At 47.1% G+C, this 17,802-nt stretch overlaps 1 protein-coding gene across 3 annotated transcripts; it reads right to left on the bottom strand.

The window, feature by feature from the left end:
• Positions 1 to 1,296: 1,296 nt before the first annotated feature.
• Wnt8a (Wnt family member 8A) lies at positions 1,297 to 7,184 on the bottom strand. 3 transcript variants are annotated; one of them, XM_087592467.1, is made up of 6 exons: positions 6,791 to 7,184; positions 6,673 to 6,706; positions 6,251 to 6,389; positions 4,722 to 4,871; positions 3,945 to 4,087; positions 1,297 to 2,423 (listed from the first exon to the last, which is right to left on the bottom strand). In XM_087592467.1, exons 1-6 carry the CDS (start codon positions 6,868 to 6,870, stop codon positions 1,866 to 1,868), a joined length of 1,104 nt encoding a protein of 367 aa, XP_087448593.1. In that variant the 5' UTR covers positions 6,871 to 7,184; the 3' UTR covers positions 1,297 to 1,865.
• Positions 7,185 to 17,802: the final 10,618 nt, after the last annotated feature.

Genomic DNA, 17,802 nt, shown 5'->3' with positions numbered 1-17,802 from the left:
AACTGAGACAGAAGTTAAAACGAAATCCTGGGAGTGTCACCTGCCCTTGGTGGTCACTTCACTTGTTAAACCTGCTGGCAGGGAGTTTCCCTCGGCTGTGAAATTCAGAGTTAGGAACCCAGTGGCTTGGGGAAGGGGCAGGCAGCTCTTTGTGGGCTCTCCCCCCTCTTTCGGAGTAAAAGTGTGAATGAGGGAAGCAGAACCCACAGCCTCCCTACTGCCCTGAGGAGATCTAACTGAGGAGAGTAAACACACTTTGACGTAGCCCAAGTTCAAAGGGCTTCTTCACTTCCCAAGCTGCTTCACTCACTCTGAATCATACCCAAACCTGCGCACAGTCTTTCCCTGTTACTTTAGTTTTAATGTTTTGTTTGTTGTTTGGTTGGTTTGCTTTTCTGTGTAGCCCTGACTGCCCTGGAACTCACTCTGTGGACCAGGCTGGCCTCTGAGTGCTGGGTTTAAAGGCGTGTGCCACCATCACCCTGCTTGGTGTTTAGTTTTATTTATTTATTTAGGCTCCCCCTCCCCACACAGGTTTCTCTGTGCAACAGAGCCCTGGTTGTTCTGGACTCTATCTGTAGACCAGGCTGACCTCAAACTCACAGAGATCTGCTTCTCTGAAGCCTGGAACTAAAGGGGTGCACCACCACACCCAGACTTTCGTTTTGTTTTGATTTTGATTTTGCATCAGCCTGACCTTATCCTCCATTTATAGCTGAACCTGTGCTCAATTCTCAGCACCCATATGGTGGCTCACAATCATCTGTAACTCGAGCTCTTCTTCTGACCCCCACAGCATGTGTATAGCATATAGATACACATACAGGCAAAACATTTACACACGTAACATAAAATACATATTTAAAGAAAAGAAGAAAAGTCCTATCTAGATATACCCTAGAAGCATTTATTGCAAATAAAATTGAGTTTCCAATTTGGGAAAATAGCAAAGCAGAGATGTCCTCTAGTTCTCTGGGAAATGTTCTCCTAGGACTTTGTCAGGGAAGTCCTAGTCACCTGTCCATTTATTGTCGTTTGGGATCTGGGGATGGCTTATGGGTAGAAAGGTCCATGCTGATCCTGGGTCCTGGCTTTCCTAGACTTTAACTCTGGCCTTGTGGGGAGGCAGTGGGGGGGAGGGAGGCTGGAGTGTCAAAGTGCATAAGCAGATGAGAAACCCAGCTCACGGTAGGAGAAAACCAGTGGCACCCCAGGTCCCCTGTGTGCTTGCCTGCAGTTGGGTCAGAAGTGGGGAAGGGTGCTTCTTCACAGGTCGGAACAAATTCTTACCTTTTTAAATGTAAGTTTTACTTTATTATTTTATATGTATAAATGTTCTGTCTGCACACATTTGTGCTTGGTGGTCACGGAGACCACAAAAGGACATTGGATCCCCTGGAACTGGAGGTACGGATGGCCCACAGCCACCAAGTGGGTGCTGCGAAGTGAACCAGTCCTCTGGAAGGCCACCCAGTGCTCTTAACCACTAAGCCATCTCTCCTGGCCTCCAGAATTCCTTTCCTTTAGCTTCTCTTCCCTCTAATTCCCAGCTGCACAACTGGGCGGAAGGAACAGTATCTGAAGCTTCATGGAACAAATTGTTTGAGGGTCCTCTGGATGTGCATCCAAACCAAACTCCGTCTTTAACAAGCTCCTCAAGTCCAAGAGTAACTGTGTGGTAAAGGCTGGGTCCACAAGCCAGGAGAACAAGGTTCCGATTTCAGCCTTGCGAAGAAGATGCTGTAACATCATCCACCTACCCCACCTATCGTGGAAGGTCTACAGGCCAACCCTGTGAGGTCCCAGTTTTCCAGTCTGTGTCCCCCTACACCAGAAGTTCAGTCCCCACCTCCACTGTCGTGCAACTAAGCAACAAGTGACTTTGTGGTGGTGCCCCGGGGCCCCGCACTACCTGCAGGGCGTGTGCAGTAGTACCTGTTCACCACACGCCTGCACTGGCCACACTTGACCGTGCAACACCACTGAAAGTTGCAGTCACAGCTGCTCACGGCCTCTGTTCGCCTCTCCTCCACCTGCAGCCCACACTCGGTGCACAGGCGCCCACAGCTGCGCTGCTCCCACCGGGAAGCACTGCGGGCGTTCTGCAGGCACTCCCGCCCCTCTGTGCCGTAGATGCCCAGGCTGGCATTGCGGTTGCAGTAGTCAGGAGACCCCTCTAAGAAGATCAGCTCAGCCTCTGCGCTGGGAAGGAAGGCCTCGATGGGAGCCCAGCGGCCTTCAGCTCTGTTGCCAGCCCTGAGCTGGCGCTTATCCGTCTCAATTTTCAGCGCGCGGTCATACTTGGCCTTTAGGTAATTTCCCATCTGCCGGAAGTCAGCCAGCTGCAGCCAACACGTCTGGATGCTGCAGCTTCCTGAGATGCCATGACACTTGCAGGTTCTTTTCATAGAGGCCCTCACTGCCTTGGGGGTAGGGTGGAGGGAGGGGGAGAAGAAGAAGACAAAGAATAACTTGGTGGAGGAGGCCAGTGGCTAGCAAGCAAGTGGAATATTTTAGAGCTGTGCTTCCTAGCTTTGGAGGCCTATCTGGATTATTGGGGAGAGGGCACTCCTAACCCTGTCCTAGATCTTTTCAGGGAGATTGGTCAGTGTTAAGGGGTTAAAGACCAGGAGCTGGCCAAGTGCTGAAAGATGACTGAAGCCAGGAACATAGGCTCCTGGTTCGAACCTGTAACTTCTTAGTGTGTTTCTTGGCCCAGTTGTAACAAGTATTGGATAAAGCAGGGACCCAAGGGTAGAATACTTGGGTCTGAGGCTCCAGCACCCCACAAAACCCCAAACTAAAACCAAAACAGAACAAGCAAAGAAATACTTTGTAAGTTGTAAAATAAATCAGAACCTCAGGGGACCAGTGAGATGCGTCAGCAGTTAAGAGCACTGGCCCCTGGCTCTTCCAGAGGACGTAGGCTCGATTCCCACTACCCACATGGTAGCTCACAACTGTCTGTAACTCCAGTTGCAGAGTATCCGACATCCTCACACAACACACATGCAGGCAAAACACCAGTGTACATAAAATAAAAATAAATCGCTTTTTTTTCTTTTTTTTTTTCGGAGCTGGGGACCGAACCCAGGGCCTTGCACGTGCTAGGCAAGCGCTCTACCGCTGAGCTAAATCCCCAACCCAATAAATTGCTTTTTAAAATTACCACAGTTACTGTATCTATCTCGAAGCTTGGAGCTGGACTATTTGTGGTGCTTGCCTGTCCCATCACCCTATTCTGTCTCCTCCACCCTCTCACCCTCACAGCCTCTCAGAGAGAAGGGAGCTCCTGGTATCTGCATCCATTTACCCTAAAGACAGTGGATGTAGTTGCCTTGAAAATGCCTCTCTCCTGCCCTGGGTGAGCAGAACATCCAGGAGGAGGCTCACAGGAAAATTTGATGTTTGTTACAAGTCCAGCTTGCTTCCAGATTTGAGTTCACAATGTTACCCTACCAGAACCTTGGTGAAGAACAGATTCTACAGTCCCAATCTCTCAAATTCCAGCAGAATTTAGGACAGTTATAGTCCTCTATTACTGTCTTAGCATGTAGTTAAAGTGGTTAAAATCTTTTAGAGCCTTGTGGCTCACATCTAAAATCCCAGCACTTGAGGGGTTATGGTAAGAGAATTACCATGAGTCCAGAGAATATATAATGAATTACAAGGCAAGCCAGGGCTACCAAAAAGACCCCATTTTGGAGAACATACACACACATGCATACGCGTGCACATACACAAAAACACACAAACACACAAACACACACACACACACACACACTGCATGGAAGCAAGGTTTATCAACTATATTGTCTTAGACAGACTTAACTGTCTTTGTCATGTAGAGAACAGAGCTCTTCCTGAATGGCTTTGGAGATGAATGAGACAGCTCTGGGTGACTGTGAAGGGTGTTGTCAAAACTGAATGACTACTATACCCACCAGCCTGCCAGCCCTGTTGTTGTGAAGATTCATCAGGGCTCTGGCATCCTTTCCTTTCTCCAAACTGTCCACAAAGAGTCTGGAGATCTTTTCCCCGAATTCCACATTGTCGCTGCAGCCTCCCCAGATCCAGCCATGGCCACCTACACACAAGGAAAGAAATTCTGCACACACCTCTCAGTTAAACCCCAGGGAAAGAGGCATGTTCTGTTTAGGGAAGAGCTAAACCATTCTCAAGGGCCCAAGGAGGATATGTTAAAGCCATGCATATGGTAAGACAGGGAAATGGAGGTGCTTGGAGTGGGTGGGTGGGGTCCTGTTCCCAAAGTCCAGGTGCTTCTCAGCTCTGGGTTGTTAGGTCTTCTATACCGACAGCAACAGGCATGTGATGACCTCAGAGTTCTTTGTAGCCTAAACATTCTGGACCTCTACAGTACCAGAGCCCCCTCCACCCTCATCAGCAACAGGCCTGAGTCTTTAGGGGGTCTGTAGTGGGGTAGCCTTGGTTGAGGACAAGCTATTCTTGTCCCAGAGCTAGCCTCTAACTCTTGAAGCCTTCTCATTCCCAGTTTCCTTGGTTTTAGAGACATTTTATAATTGCTAGTCTTGGGGGTGCAAACTCAGCCCTCATCAATTCATGAGCTTCCAGGAGGGAGGGGATTGAGGACTAGAGTCTGGGATTCGGGAGAGCTGAGGTCCCTAGGTTTTTCTTAGAAGTCTGTGCTCAGCTCTGTAGCTCCCGCCTCTTCCCAACCCCATCAAAGAGCAAGCTATTACCTGCTTTCCCATTATTTGACTCATCACAGCCACAGGTTTCCAAGTCGCCCATGCTACAGTTCTTGGTGACAGCGTACATGACTGCAGCAGAGCGGATGGCATGGATGAAGGATGTCTCTCTCGTGGCTTTGGGGAGGAGCAGGGGGCTGACTAGAAATGTGGATCTTCATTAGCCGAAAGCAGAGGCCTTGGTAAAACAATGTCCTCCACCCCAGCCCCTGGGCATTAGTTAAGGTCCTCCCCCTCAGAGCAGGCTGACTTTCACCCTCCTCAGTTTATCCAGGCAGGAATGGACATCACACACACATGTATACATACATACATACATACATACATACATACAACACATATTTTACATACACACATATACACACATCACCTCTACATACTACACAAGCATCACACACACCACACACACCTATACACACATATATATGCATAAACACATATACATGTCACATACACACATATACATGTCACATACACATATTTTACTTATACATGCACATATACATACATCACCCCTACACGCTACACACACATACATACATCACACACACCACATATACACATACATACATACACATTTTACATATACCCACACATATACATATATTGTCCCTACATACTACATATACATATATACATCACATATACCACATACGCACATACACGCACATACACATATATACGCATATACACATATACATGTCACATACACATATTTTACATATACACGCACATATACATACATCACCCCTACATACACATACACACATCACACACACCATATACATGCACACACATATACATGTCACGTACACATATTTTACATATATATGCACATACATCACTCCTACATACTACACACATCACACACATGCACACACACACCACATACACACATACACACATATATGCATGTCACATACACACACATCACATATAGATAAACACCACAGGTACACTCGCTGCACACACAACCACCTGAGGCAAACATTCTGAAATTTCAGCTTCCTTGTCACAAGGCTTTTATGATGATGGGACAAGTGTAACTCCTTCAAGGGCTCCATGATCCCTTCCTCCGTTTTTATTTCATTTCGTGTAAATCAGAGCAAGGTGGGTATGTACAATCACACCACTACAGACAAGAATTAGAACCTACAATAACATTTGTAACAATTCCTTTCTGTTCATGCCAGTCAACCCTCAGAATAGTCCCAGGGCCTGTGAGATGGCTCAGTGGGTCAGGGCATTTGCAGTCAAGCCTGATGACCTGAGTCCAGTCCCACCCCCGCCCCCCACACTGCCTCACGCCCCCTAGTAAATAGATAGTACAAAACTCGTTTCGAGCATGAAGTTCCCACCTCCATGTTGTGAGAGTGGGAAGGACCCGCGCTCAGGGTGACACAGCAAGGAAACTGTGTCAGGACCCGGGCGGTCACTTTCGCCTTCCACCTGGCCAGCACACACATTTCACCTACGCACGTTGGACCAGCGTCCTGAGGTGTGGTCCGATGAGAACTTACCACCTCTCGGCCTGGTGTGGGTTGAAAACTGGAAAGCGTGCTCAGGACAGTTCCACCGCTCCCAGGCAAACTGGAACTTACACTCTTCCATGCCCATCTGAGCGCCCAAGGCCACGCTGGCGGTGTAGGTCACATAGGCCTGTGCCAGGGAAAAGGGCTGTGAGCTTCCCTGGGCACAGGTCACGTAGGGTCAGGGAGGAGGCAGAACTCAAATAGCTTCCCAGTAAGAAACCACCCTGGGGTGTAGGGGTGGCCTACCATACCGGAGGTCCTAGGTTCAACGGCAGGCACCACAAACACAACCACAAGTAAACAGTGCTGGACTTCTGAGTGAGAGGTCCCAGTCTTTTTTCCTGTCCCCAGAAGAGTTCTATCAGAGACCCCAGAGGATAAAAAACAGGAAGGGTGCAGGACCGTCCTACCTTGGGACCTGTTATCAGGAAATTGTTCACTGACCTACCAAAAAGAAAACCTGAGGTGAGGGGGGTGGTGAGACAGGGGGCTTCCTTGGTGGAGAACGAAGGCTGGGGAGTGGCTTACCAGGCAGAAGCACCGAAAGCGGTATAACACATGCCCGCAGCCACCCACAGCATGAAAAAGTGTCCCATGGTCCTGACCATTCCGGGGGACCAAGTGCAGAGAAGTAAGGAGCCCGCAGAACCTTTCTCGGTATTTATGTGGGCAAGCTCGCATTAGCCAGGAGGGAAAAATCAGCAGCCCATCTCACTTGTCCCTCATTGGCAGAACCCCGGGAGCCACTGACCCAATGGAGATCAGAGAGGAGGGTCTCGGCCTTCAAAGAGGCCACGCCCTTCTCTCCCAGACTGAGAGGGGCTGAAGCGGGTCTCCCACCCTCAGGGTCACTGACAGCTTGAGGGGGCCCATTGCTTAGAATTATGTAGTCTCCAGCAGCCTAGGCCCCTCCCCTGAACTCAGGTCACCTCTCCCCTGGAGCTGCAGGGCTTCATGTGTTAATGAGACCACACCCTTCACCCTGATTTCCTCCCCGCGTTGTGCTCAGAGAGGGCGGGTTTATGGACCCCCGCTCCTACCTCTTCTCTTGGCGACTGTAGGTGATGGTACTGTGGGGGCTGTGGATGGAAGCTGCCAGAGACTATCTCTGCGACCGTTTCTCTACTGCTTTCTGTCAAAGTAAGATCTGGTGTATTTCCTTCATTTCTATTTCGTCTTCCCTTTTCTGTCTGAGGATCAAGTCTCCAGTTTATTAATCGCTTACTTATTTAACCAGTCTTTGTGCCATCCAGGGCTATATCTGAAAAGACCGCTACCTTTATTTCTGTAACCGACACCACTTTGTGGACGAGAGGTACTGCAAGTCAAACTTAGAGCCTCTTGTATGTTAAGCGCACTCTATTGTTGATACCTCAGCCTCCAGATGCCGCTTTGTCACGGGGTTTCAGCTACTTAGGCAGAAGCCTGTCTTTCAGATTCGCCCGTGGGCTCAGTACCTTAGAAAGCGGCTGGATAAATGAAAACGAAGGAAGGAAAGGGTTTGTGAGGCTCTAATGGGACTCAGGCACCATTAGAGAGGGGCGGGGTGACATCAGCTCCTCCCTAGGGTTGCTGAGGCAAGATTAGTTCAGGGGAAAGCTTGGACAGGAAAGAGCCTCAGCCTCTCTGGAGATCACATCTCAGCTCACCGGGCTCACCTGTCACACACACCAAAGGAACTCTAGAGTTCAGGAGTCCCCAGGGTTCAAAGTAGGGGTCAGCCACAGCGGCAGTCTGCAAAGTGATTACTGTCCTTCAGTGAAAAGATAATTATGAGCCATCTCTCCAGCCCCAGATTTTCTTTTATAAACAGTTTTTGCGCTGTTATAGGTGTCCTTGGAATAGAACTTGGCTCCTCGGGCTTGAGAGATGGCTCAGTGGTTAAGAGCACTGACTGCTCTTCCAGAGGGTCCTGAGTTCAAATCCCAGCAACCACATGGTGGCTCACAACCATCTGTAATAAGATCTGATGCCCTCTTCTGGTGTGTCTGAAGACAGCTACAGTGTACTCACATACATAAAATAAATCTTTTTTTTTTTTTTTTTGGTTCTTTTTTTCAGAGCTGGGGACCGAACCCAGGGCCTTGTGCTTCCTAGGCAAGCGCTCTACCACTGAGCTAAATCCCCAACCCCATAAAATAAATCTTTAAAGAACTTGGCTCCTCTGGAAGGGCAGCCAGTGCTCCTAATCACTGAGCCACCTCTTAGACCCCAAGATCGTATAGTTGTTGTTTTTAATAAATGGACCCATGTGGACTCAGTTTCTTCATCATTGAAATAGGATGTGAGGAACAAAACTGCCGCACAGCTCTCTTACACACCGAACCCTCATGGTAAGATTTACAGAATTTGGGTGGGAAACTCAGCTTGGTGGTTAAGAGAGTGTGTTGTCTTGCAAAGGACCCTGGTTTGATTCTTACCACACATATGGTAGCTAGCAGAACCCTAGTTCCAGGGGTTTCAATGCCCTCTTTTGACCTCCAAGGAAAGCAAGCATGCATGCATGCGTTACACATACATGCATGCAAGCAAACATACATAAGACAAAATAAGTAAATCTATTTTTTTTTCTTTTTCTTTTTTTAGGAGCTGGGGACCGAACCCAGGGCTTTGCGCTTCCTAGGCAAGCGCTCTACCACTGAGCTAAATCCCCAACCCCAAGTAAATCTATTTTTAAAAAAGATTTACAGATGTTGTTAATTCTGGAGTGACTGTAGGCTGTGAGCACACACCTGTCTTACTCATGTTTGAACCCTGCTATGGGCAATAAATAGATCGTTGAGGGGGCACCTGGAGGACAATCAAGATGTCTTTAAAGTCCTGTGGGTCTGTCTTCCTAAGACCCTTGGGCTTTGCTGCCAAAGGTCCCTTAGAAAGAGGAAGCAAGCAGTGGTGAGCCATTTCTAGCCACCCTACACATTACTGTCATGATTCCAGCTCAGTTATCTCAACCGTGTGTTTGCTTCCCTCGTGCCCCACCCCTTTGGTGCTGGGGATCGAACCCAGCCTTTCCACGGGCCTTTCCATGGATACTAAGTGCCTGTTCCTCCACTACATCAGTCCTACCTCAGTGGTCTTTCTGCATTTTCTTTTGGAGGGATTCGCGTTTGTTTTGATGGTTTTTATATTTAGTTATTCATTTACTGTTTGAGACAGGGTCTCACTAGGTAGACCAGGCTGGCTTTGAACTTACAGAAATATATTTCTGCCTCCCAAGTGCTAGGATTAAAGACATGTGCCACCAAACCTGACATGGTGGCCCATACCTTTAATCCCAGCATTCGGAAGACAGACATAGGCAGATTTCTGAGTACAAGGCCAGGCTGCTCTACAGAGCAAGTTCCAGGACAGCCAGGGCTACACAGAGCAACCCAAAATGTGCTACCCTAAGGAACTGCTTTGCTGTTTTGGGAGTGCAGGGTTTCACTATGTAGTCAGACAGGTTGCTCTGCACCCCAAGGCTGGTCTCAAACCTGCAACCCTCTTGCTCTAACATCCTAAGAACCAGGAGTACAGGCCGGCACCACCATTCCAGGTCCCCTCCCGTGAATTTGTAGGTGGTGATGCAGCTACTGGTATCCGTGAAGAGAGGTCTAGAGCCAGAGCAGGAGATGACAACAGGCAGTGGTGGCGACATGACAGTCACATGACAGTCACATGAGTGCTTCTGTAGCGATGTGATGACGAATGCCCCACGGCCATCCTGCTGTGTGGAGTGTGTGCGTTCGCTGGTTTCCATGGCGCGAACTGTCCCACCGTGGCTGATTTAAGTCTACCACCGTGGATGTGGAAAGAGCACAGTAACCAAGCGTTAGACGGCATTGGTCTTGAGAAGAAACAAAGGACAGCAACAGCCTTGGGAGCTCAAAGACAGACACCTGCACCAAAAATTTAGGGATTGATCGACTTCCAGCATTGCCTTGTTTTAAAGTAACCTAAGGATAGGGTTCTATAATTTGATTTAAAGTCTCAGACTTAATTTTTGTGTATGAGTGCTTTGCCTGCATGCGTGTTTTATGCAGTACATACATACAGTACCTGAAGAGGCCAGAAGAGGGCTTTGGGTCCCCTGTGACTGGAACTGCAGGCTCCTTGTGAGTAACTATAGACGTACAGGTATTAGACATGGACGGTGTCCTGTGGAAGAGCAGCCAGTGCTCTTAACCACTGAGCCCTTCCCTCCCTGTAACTCACCTCTTAATAATGACTGCATATCAACTCGCTCACATTTCTGCAAAGGGCCACTCTCAGGATCTGGGTAAGCCACGTGCAGCATACCATGAGAGTCCAGGGTTATAGCTCTAGGCTGCCAGGAGATGGAATGAAAAAAAAAAAAACTACACATATCCCTGATGCCCTGGAACTCACTCTGTAGACCAGGTTAGCCTAAAATCCGCCTGTGTCTGCCTCCAGCATACTAGGATTAAAAGCATTAGCTGTCTTACCGGTCCAACTTCCTGCGGAAGTACCATCAAATAACCGGTATGAGCTGGCTGGCTGGCTCAGTGGATAAAGGCCCCTCTGCCAAGCCTCACAACCTGAGTTCAATCCTCAGGCCCACACGGTGGAAGGAGAGAGCTGACTCCTGCAAGATGTCTTCTCACCCCCACCTGTGCACCCTACACACACACGCAAGATAAACCAGCAGATACAATTTTAAAATTTTACCTGTTGCATATATGTGCCAGATTTTAACCCTTGCTGAGCCTTAGGTCTTATTCTGTTTCAAGTGGCTCAGGGTCTAGTAAAATGGAGGGTAAGCTGTGTGACTACCCATAATAGAAAGTGTGACCCAATGAGGAACTGCAAATGCCTCTGGAAGGTATTCACAGAGCTTAAAACATTGTGGTCACAAACCCCCCCCAATAGCCTCTTCTACCTCCAGTGTTGGAGGATTAGATTTGGGCTGTCCCAGGGAAGCACTGGGGCTGACGTCAATGAGGGCTGGACCAGAAGTGTGAAGTTTGTTGGCCATGGCCATGTTTGGTGAACCCCCATTTTACAGGGAGAAGCTGAGATCCAGCAAAGGAGTCTTGCCCAGGGTCACACAGTGAGTTGCAGCCCAGACAGCCCAGATCCCATTGTCCTGCTTCTCCAGAGATGGACTTTTTGTTTTTAGAGAGAGGGTCTCTAGTCCAAGCTGTCTCAAACTCAACTATGTAGCTGAGGGTGCACCTTCGATCCACCTGCGTATACTTCCTAAGCGCTGGGGTCTCAGGCCAGTGCAGTGTGTGAGGTGGAGGGCTCTCCACACACCAGGCAAGAACCTTACAGACCCAACCACATTTCTAGCCCTCTCAAGTGTCTATTGCCACGTTGTTCAGTTGTTTCTTCCTTAATTGTGCTTTTTGTTGTTGGTGGTGCTGGTTTTGAAACAGGGTCTCCCTATGTAGCCCTGGCTGGTCTGTAACTTGCTATGTAGACAAGGCTGACCTTTAACTCACAGAGACCAACTTCCTTCTGTTTCTGGGTCCTGGATTAAAGGGATGCACCATCACCACCTGACTTGTTTTTTTTTTAAATTTTTATACTTATTAAATGATTATTTTTGTGTGTGTCAATATGACACAGAATGCTTGTGGAGGTCAGAGCGCAGCTTGTGGATTCTGGTGTGATAACTCAGGTCGACAGGCTTGGCAGCAAGACCCAGCTCCTTCCTTTTCTGCTTTTTTTTTTTTTTTTGGTTCTTTTTTTTCGGAGCTGGGGACCGAACCCAGGGCCTTGCGCTTCCTAGGCAAGCGCTCTACCACTGAGCTAAATCCCCAACCCCCTTTTCTGCTTTTCAAGGAGGCTATGAAGCTGACTATGGCAGATTAGTAGTTTGCAGAGACATGTGCACAAATGCACCTATCTTTCCATTCCAAAAAATATTTCCCTTTGTATTCAGGCCGGTACTCCACCGTCACAGGCTTAGCTCAGAAGGACGCTTACTCACTGACTCAACGACCTGCTGGATGAGGAACCGCTGTAGCAGAGGACTTCCGGGTGAGGTCTGTCATCTTGTGGCGTTAAGTGGTATAACAGGCTTTTGTTGACAGGTCATGGGTCTTTATTGAGTCTGAGTCAGGTGAAGTCAAGCTTGCAGAATGTGCCTAAAAAGCTTGGAGTGTACTTGTAGATACATAATATAATTTTAATATTATCAAGGCCATGTGTGTCCACACAAATGTGTTCTTATAAAAGTGATCTGTCTTTGTTTTTTTTTTTTTGATCTTGCTTTGTTAACCAAAAAAACTTCACCTTATAAATCAAGGCAGAGGGTCCCTCACTCGTGTTCAGAAGTTGCTTTACCCACTGAACCATCTCTCCAGCCCTGTTGCTGCCTTTTGAAATGAGGTCTCATTATGTAGCCCAGGATGCCCTGCGATGTGTAATCCTTCTACCTCAGCCTCCAAGTGTTGCAACTGTATTTCTGTATTTAGCTCATACATATATAACCGAAAATATGGAATTGTGCTACTAAACCTGTTATCTTTTGTCTTTGTTTTGTTACTTGTTTGTTATTTGATTCATGGTGTCTCATGTAGCTCAGGCTAGCCTGGAACTTGCTATGTAACTGACTAACTGATGATGACCTTAAATTCCTCTCCCAAGTGCTGGGGTTACATCTAGCTGTAATTTTGAGCTTTTATGTAATGAGTTTATCTTTTATGGAACTGCATGTTCGCCTTCCTGGATTGTTCTCTTTCTTTTAGAGAGGGCCACAAGTAGCATAGGCTGGTGCTCATTCTGTAGCTGTCCTTGAGCCCCCAGTCTCCTGTGTCACACCTCAGCTAAGTGCTGGGGACTACAAGCAAGAGACACCCTCCTAGAGCCAATTCTCACTCATTCTTTCTGTGTCTTTTCCTCTCTCTGCCTCTGTCTCTGTCTCTCTGTCTGTCTCTGTCTTTCTGGCTCTCTGTCTGTCTCTGTCTTTCTCTGTCTCTGCCTCTGTCTGTCTCTCTGTCTGTCTCTGTCTTTCTGCCTCTCTGTCTCTGTCTTTCTCTGTCTCTGTCTCTGTCTCTGTCTGTCTCTCTGTCTTTCTCTGTCTCTGCCTCTGTCTGTCTCTCTGTCTGTCTGTCTGTCTTTCTGACTCTCTCTGTCTGTCTCTGTCTGTCTCTGCCTCTCTCTCTCTCTTTCTTTCTCTCTCTCTCTCTCTCTCTCTCTCTCTGTCTCTCTGCCTGTCTCTCTGATTTGTATTCTAATTTCTCCTTGGATTAGCAGCTCCCTCCACAGCCTTTGGAGCATCAGGATTAAAGTCGTGAACCCAGCGCACGGTTTACTGCCTGATTCCCGTTAACATAATTTCAAAGGTCCACAGTCCATTCCAAGCTGGCACCGTTTCTATCAATAGAATTCCTTGGAAAACTGGTGTGCTTCCCGTGACTTTTACTCACATTCACTCCACTATGCAGAAGTGAATCACTGCGATAAACCCGTTTCCACCCCTCAGCTTGCTGGAGACCCTGCTGTTTAATGGAAAGGTTCTGTACACTCTGTCTTTACTCTCCTGACTGGGCCTTCGTGTAGCCTTTTAATATTTTGAGAAGTCTTTTTTGAGATTTCCTAGGTTTATTTATTTATTAAGTATATTTTTTGTTTGTTTTGTTTTGTTGTAACCACTGGACCATCTTTCTAGCCCTCATATTATTATTTTTTTAATAAGGAATGATTTATTATTTAATGTATGTGAGTACACTGCAGCTGTCTTCAGACACCAAAAGAGGGCATCGGATCACATTACAGATGGTTGTGAGACACCATATGGTTGCTGGGAATTGAACTCAGGACCTCTGGAAGAGCAGTCAGTGCTTTTTTTTTTTTTTCTTTCTTTTTTTCGGAGCTGGGGACCGAACCCAGGGCCTTGTGCTTGCTAGGCAAGCGCTCTATCACTGAGCTAAATCCCCAACTCCACAGTCAGTGCTCTTAACCGCTGAGCCATCTCTCTGATCTTTTCATTCTTAAAGTTAGTTTTTAAAAAGCTATTGTAAATAGTACTTTTCCTGACTTATTTCTAAGCATTAAAAAAAAATCAGTGTATAGAAAAGATACTGCTAGAAGCTTGGCATTGTGGCACATGCCTCTAACGCTAATACTTGGGAGATAAAGACAGACAGATTGCAAGTTCAAAGTTATCCTCAGCTACTTTGTGAGTCATGAGACTCTGTCTCAACCCAAGAAGAGGAGAAAAAAGAGGAGGAGAAGGAGAAGGAGGGGGAACTATTGATCTTGTTGATTTTTCTACCCTGGCTCAATAAGTTATCAGCTCTCAGAGTTTCCCATAGGAAGCTTTGGGATCTTTTAAGTATAGAATCAAATGTGTTTCCTTCCACATTTCTATCCTTTTCTTTCTTTTTCTTGTCTGTTGCGCTGGCTAAGCCCTCAAGCACTGTATAAAGCAGAATGGAGAGAATGAGAACACGTTAGTATACCCCTATTCAGTGTAATGCTGGCAGTGGGTTTTTGTAGTGCTAGAAGGCAGTTACCTCACAATGAGAGTAAACGTTAACAATGACACTGACTGAACTGATTGTCCACAGGACGAGGGTAGAACAGCATAGAAGAAACCAGACCAAACACAGAGGCAGACCTGTGACGGAGGGCATTTACAGGCAGGGTTTCTCTGTGTAGCCCTGCCTGTCCTGGAAACACATAAGCTTTTAAGAAGTCTCACTATGATGGCTATTCTTGGCTGTCAACTCGACTACATTTGGAATTGAAAACCCCAGGGACCAAGCACACCTGTGAGGGGTTTTTAGCTAATAATTGGGTAATTTGTGGTTGGAAGACTCACCTTAAATCATTTGAGGTGATCTGGGCCATGCCTTCTCATGGCAGCCTATGTAAAAGAGGAGAAAGAAAATTCTCTCCTCTGTGCAGGATTGTCCTTGCTAGCATGGCTGCTCCTTCATTGTGGCATTAGAGTCTTTTTTTTTTTTTCCTGGGTTCTGGTATATACTGAAGGCCAGCTGAGACATCCTGCCTTACGGACTGAATAACTACGGAATTGGACTTTCTGTCAGAAGACAGCCATTGTTGAACTAGTAGGACCACAGTCTGTAAGCCATTTTAATAAACACACACACACACACACACACACACACACACACACACACACACACTATTAGTTCTGTTCCTCTAGGAACTCTGACTGATTTAGTTATGAAAATACTTAACCTAGAATTCTATCCTGAGTCAAATTATGAGTAAGATGTGACAGTATAGCAAAGACATTCTAAATACAGTGTCGATACGTCTCTCTCACACATTTTGAGAAGGGATCTCATTTGGTTAGCCCACTAGTTCTCCACCTTCTTGATGCTGCAGCTCTTTAAAACACTTCCTCATGGTGTGCTGACCCACAACCTTAAATTTATTTCGTTGTAGCTCCATAACCATAACCTTGCTAGGGTTGTGGATTGTAAGGTAAATATTTTTGGAGATGGAGGTTTGCCAAAGGGGTGTCTACCAACAGGTTGAGAATCACTCTTTTAGGCTGACCTCCAGCTCACTACATAGCTGACACCATGTAAACCAGGTTGGCCTGGAACTCAGAGCCACCTGCCTCTGCCTCCTGTGCGCTGGGAATAAAGAAGTGAATCACCTCACTGGGCCTGGCCTTACAGTCTTGAGAGTTACGCCTCTCCCTGGGTCCCGGGTGTTGGGAATTTGGGTGTGCTCACCTGCCTTTGTGCAGTTTCTCAAGAAGCAGTTTAGCCAGGGGAGAAGTCCTCAGGTGTGTCTGAGGAGAGCCATCTGTCTCACAGCTGGAATGAGAGGCTGTAGGCAATGCCTGGGGGGAAGTATTTCTTGCTTAAGCCGTATAGTATTTGTGGACGTGTGACTAGTCAGTAAGGCTACAAAGGCCAATGAAGAATGATGATCATGAAAGCCCAGCATACTGGCGATCTGGGAGGACAGAGGGAGAGAGGGCTGGAGAGATGGCTCAGTGGTTAAGAACATGTACTGCTCTTCCAGGGACCTAGCCTTGGTCCCCAGCATCCACACTGAGTGGTTCATAACTTTCTGCAATTCCAGTTCCACTGCTGACCCCTTCGGGCCTCATCAAGCATCTGCATCCAAGAACACAACCATGCATATCTGCTTCTTTTTTTTTTTGGTTCTTTTTTTCGGAGCTGGGGACCGAACCCAGGGCCTTGCGCTTCCTAGGTAAGCGCTCTAACCACTGAGCTAAATCCCCAGCCCCGCATATCTGGTTCTTTAGTTTTGCTTTGGTTTGGTTTTGTTTTCCAAGACAGGGTTTCTCTGTCCTGGAACTCACTCTGTAGACCAGGCTGGGCTAGAACTCAGAGATCCACCTGCCTCTGACACACAAGTGCTGGGATTAAAGATATATGCCGCCGCTTGGCTGCATATCTGAATCTTAAAAAATAAAGTTAAATTAAAAAGAGGTAGGGACTGTGACCAGAGGAGCATCTTTGGGGTGTTGGCACTGTTTATTTTGTGATCTGATTTTGTTATATATTTTTAAAGATTTATTATATATATTTACAATATATATATATGGTAGCTGTCTTCAGACACAACAGAAGAGGGCATTCGATCCCATCTCAGATGGTTGTGAGCCACCATGTGGGTGCTGGGAATTGAAGTCAGGACCTCTGGAAGAGCAGTCAGTGCTCCTAACCTCTGAGCTGTCTCCCCAGCCCCTGATTTTGTTTTAAAATGCTTTATAACTCCATGTAATCCCTCTCTGGCCCTTTCTTGCCTATGTAAAGATACATGTCATCTTCTGTGTCCACTGTATTTTATTTTTCTCTTATTTGTGTGTGTGTGTGTGTGTGTGTGTGTGTGTGTAGTCACAGATGATTGTGAACACAGCAAGTGCTCTTACCCTTGAGCCATGTCTCTAGCCCTCTATTATTATATTTTAAAATAAATTGCTTAAAGACAGTGAGGTAGTCCACAGCTGTACCACCCTGTAGGCTCCTGGTCTTGTCTACCAGGTGTGCTGATGGCACCTGCGTCCCCAACACTCAGCCAACAGGATTGCCATGAGTTTGAGGTGTGGCCTACATAGTAAGACCCTACCTCAAAAGCAAGCGCTAGAGGAGGTCATGGTGGCATATGTCTGGAGCTTGGGATGGCCAGAGGCAGGAGGATCACGCCAAGCATAGGGCTAGCTAGGGCTATACAGTGTGACCCTGTCTCAAAAGCAAAGCAACACAATGAAAAAAGCAACCCCAAACCATGGGCCTGGAGAGATGGCTCAGCAGTTAAGAGGACTGGGTTTAACTCATAGTCCCCACAGGGTGCCATACAACTGCCTGCAGTTTCAGTTCCAGAGGAAGCCAATGCCACCGTCCGGCCTCCGCTACCATTCATGCCTGTGGTGCCCAGAGTACACTCAGTTCATAAGGTTAAAAAATAAACTAAAAACCCCAAATTAGCAAGCAAACAACAAAAGTCACTCCAAAAGTATCTTTGCCCTCTGAGCCATCTTCCCGACCCTGTCAAAGTATTTCTTTTGGCCTCAAAACCCATTGGAAAATTCCCGAGACACTATGAGTTCTTTGAAGAGAGAAAGTTTGGGAACTTCC

This window comes from Rattus norvegicus, chromosome 18 (assembly GCF_021556685.1).
Source record: "Rattus norvegicus strain SHRSP/BbbUtx chromosome 18, alternate assembly SHRSP_T2T, whole genome shotgun sequence".
Taxonomy (NCBI): domain Eukaryota; kingdom Metazoa; phylum Chordata; class Mammalia; order Rodentia; family Muridae; genus Rattus; species Rattus norvegicus.
This window is presented reverse-complemented; position numbering and strand designations above follow the sequence as displayed.

Excerpts from the sequence above, each read along its gene's own strand:
- Wnt8a (XM_087592467.1), bottom strand. The coding sequence starts at position 6,870 with ATGGTCAGGACCATGGGACACTTTTTCATGCTGTGGGTGGCTGCGGGC. Across the intron at positions 4,088-4,721 it reads GTCAAATAATGGGAAAGCAG|GTGGCCATGGCTGGATCTGG; the intron begins GTAATAGCTTGC and ends CCTTGTGTGTAG. Across the intron at positions 2,424-3,944 it reads ACAACAGGGCTGGCAGGCTG|GCAGTGAGGGCCTCTATGAA; the intron begins GTGGGTATAGTA and ends CCTACCCCCAAG.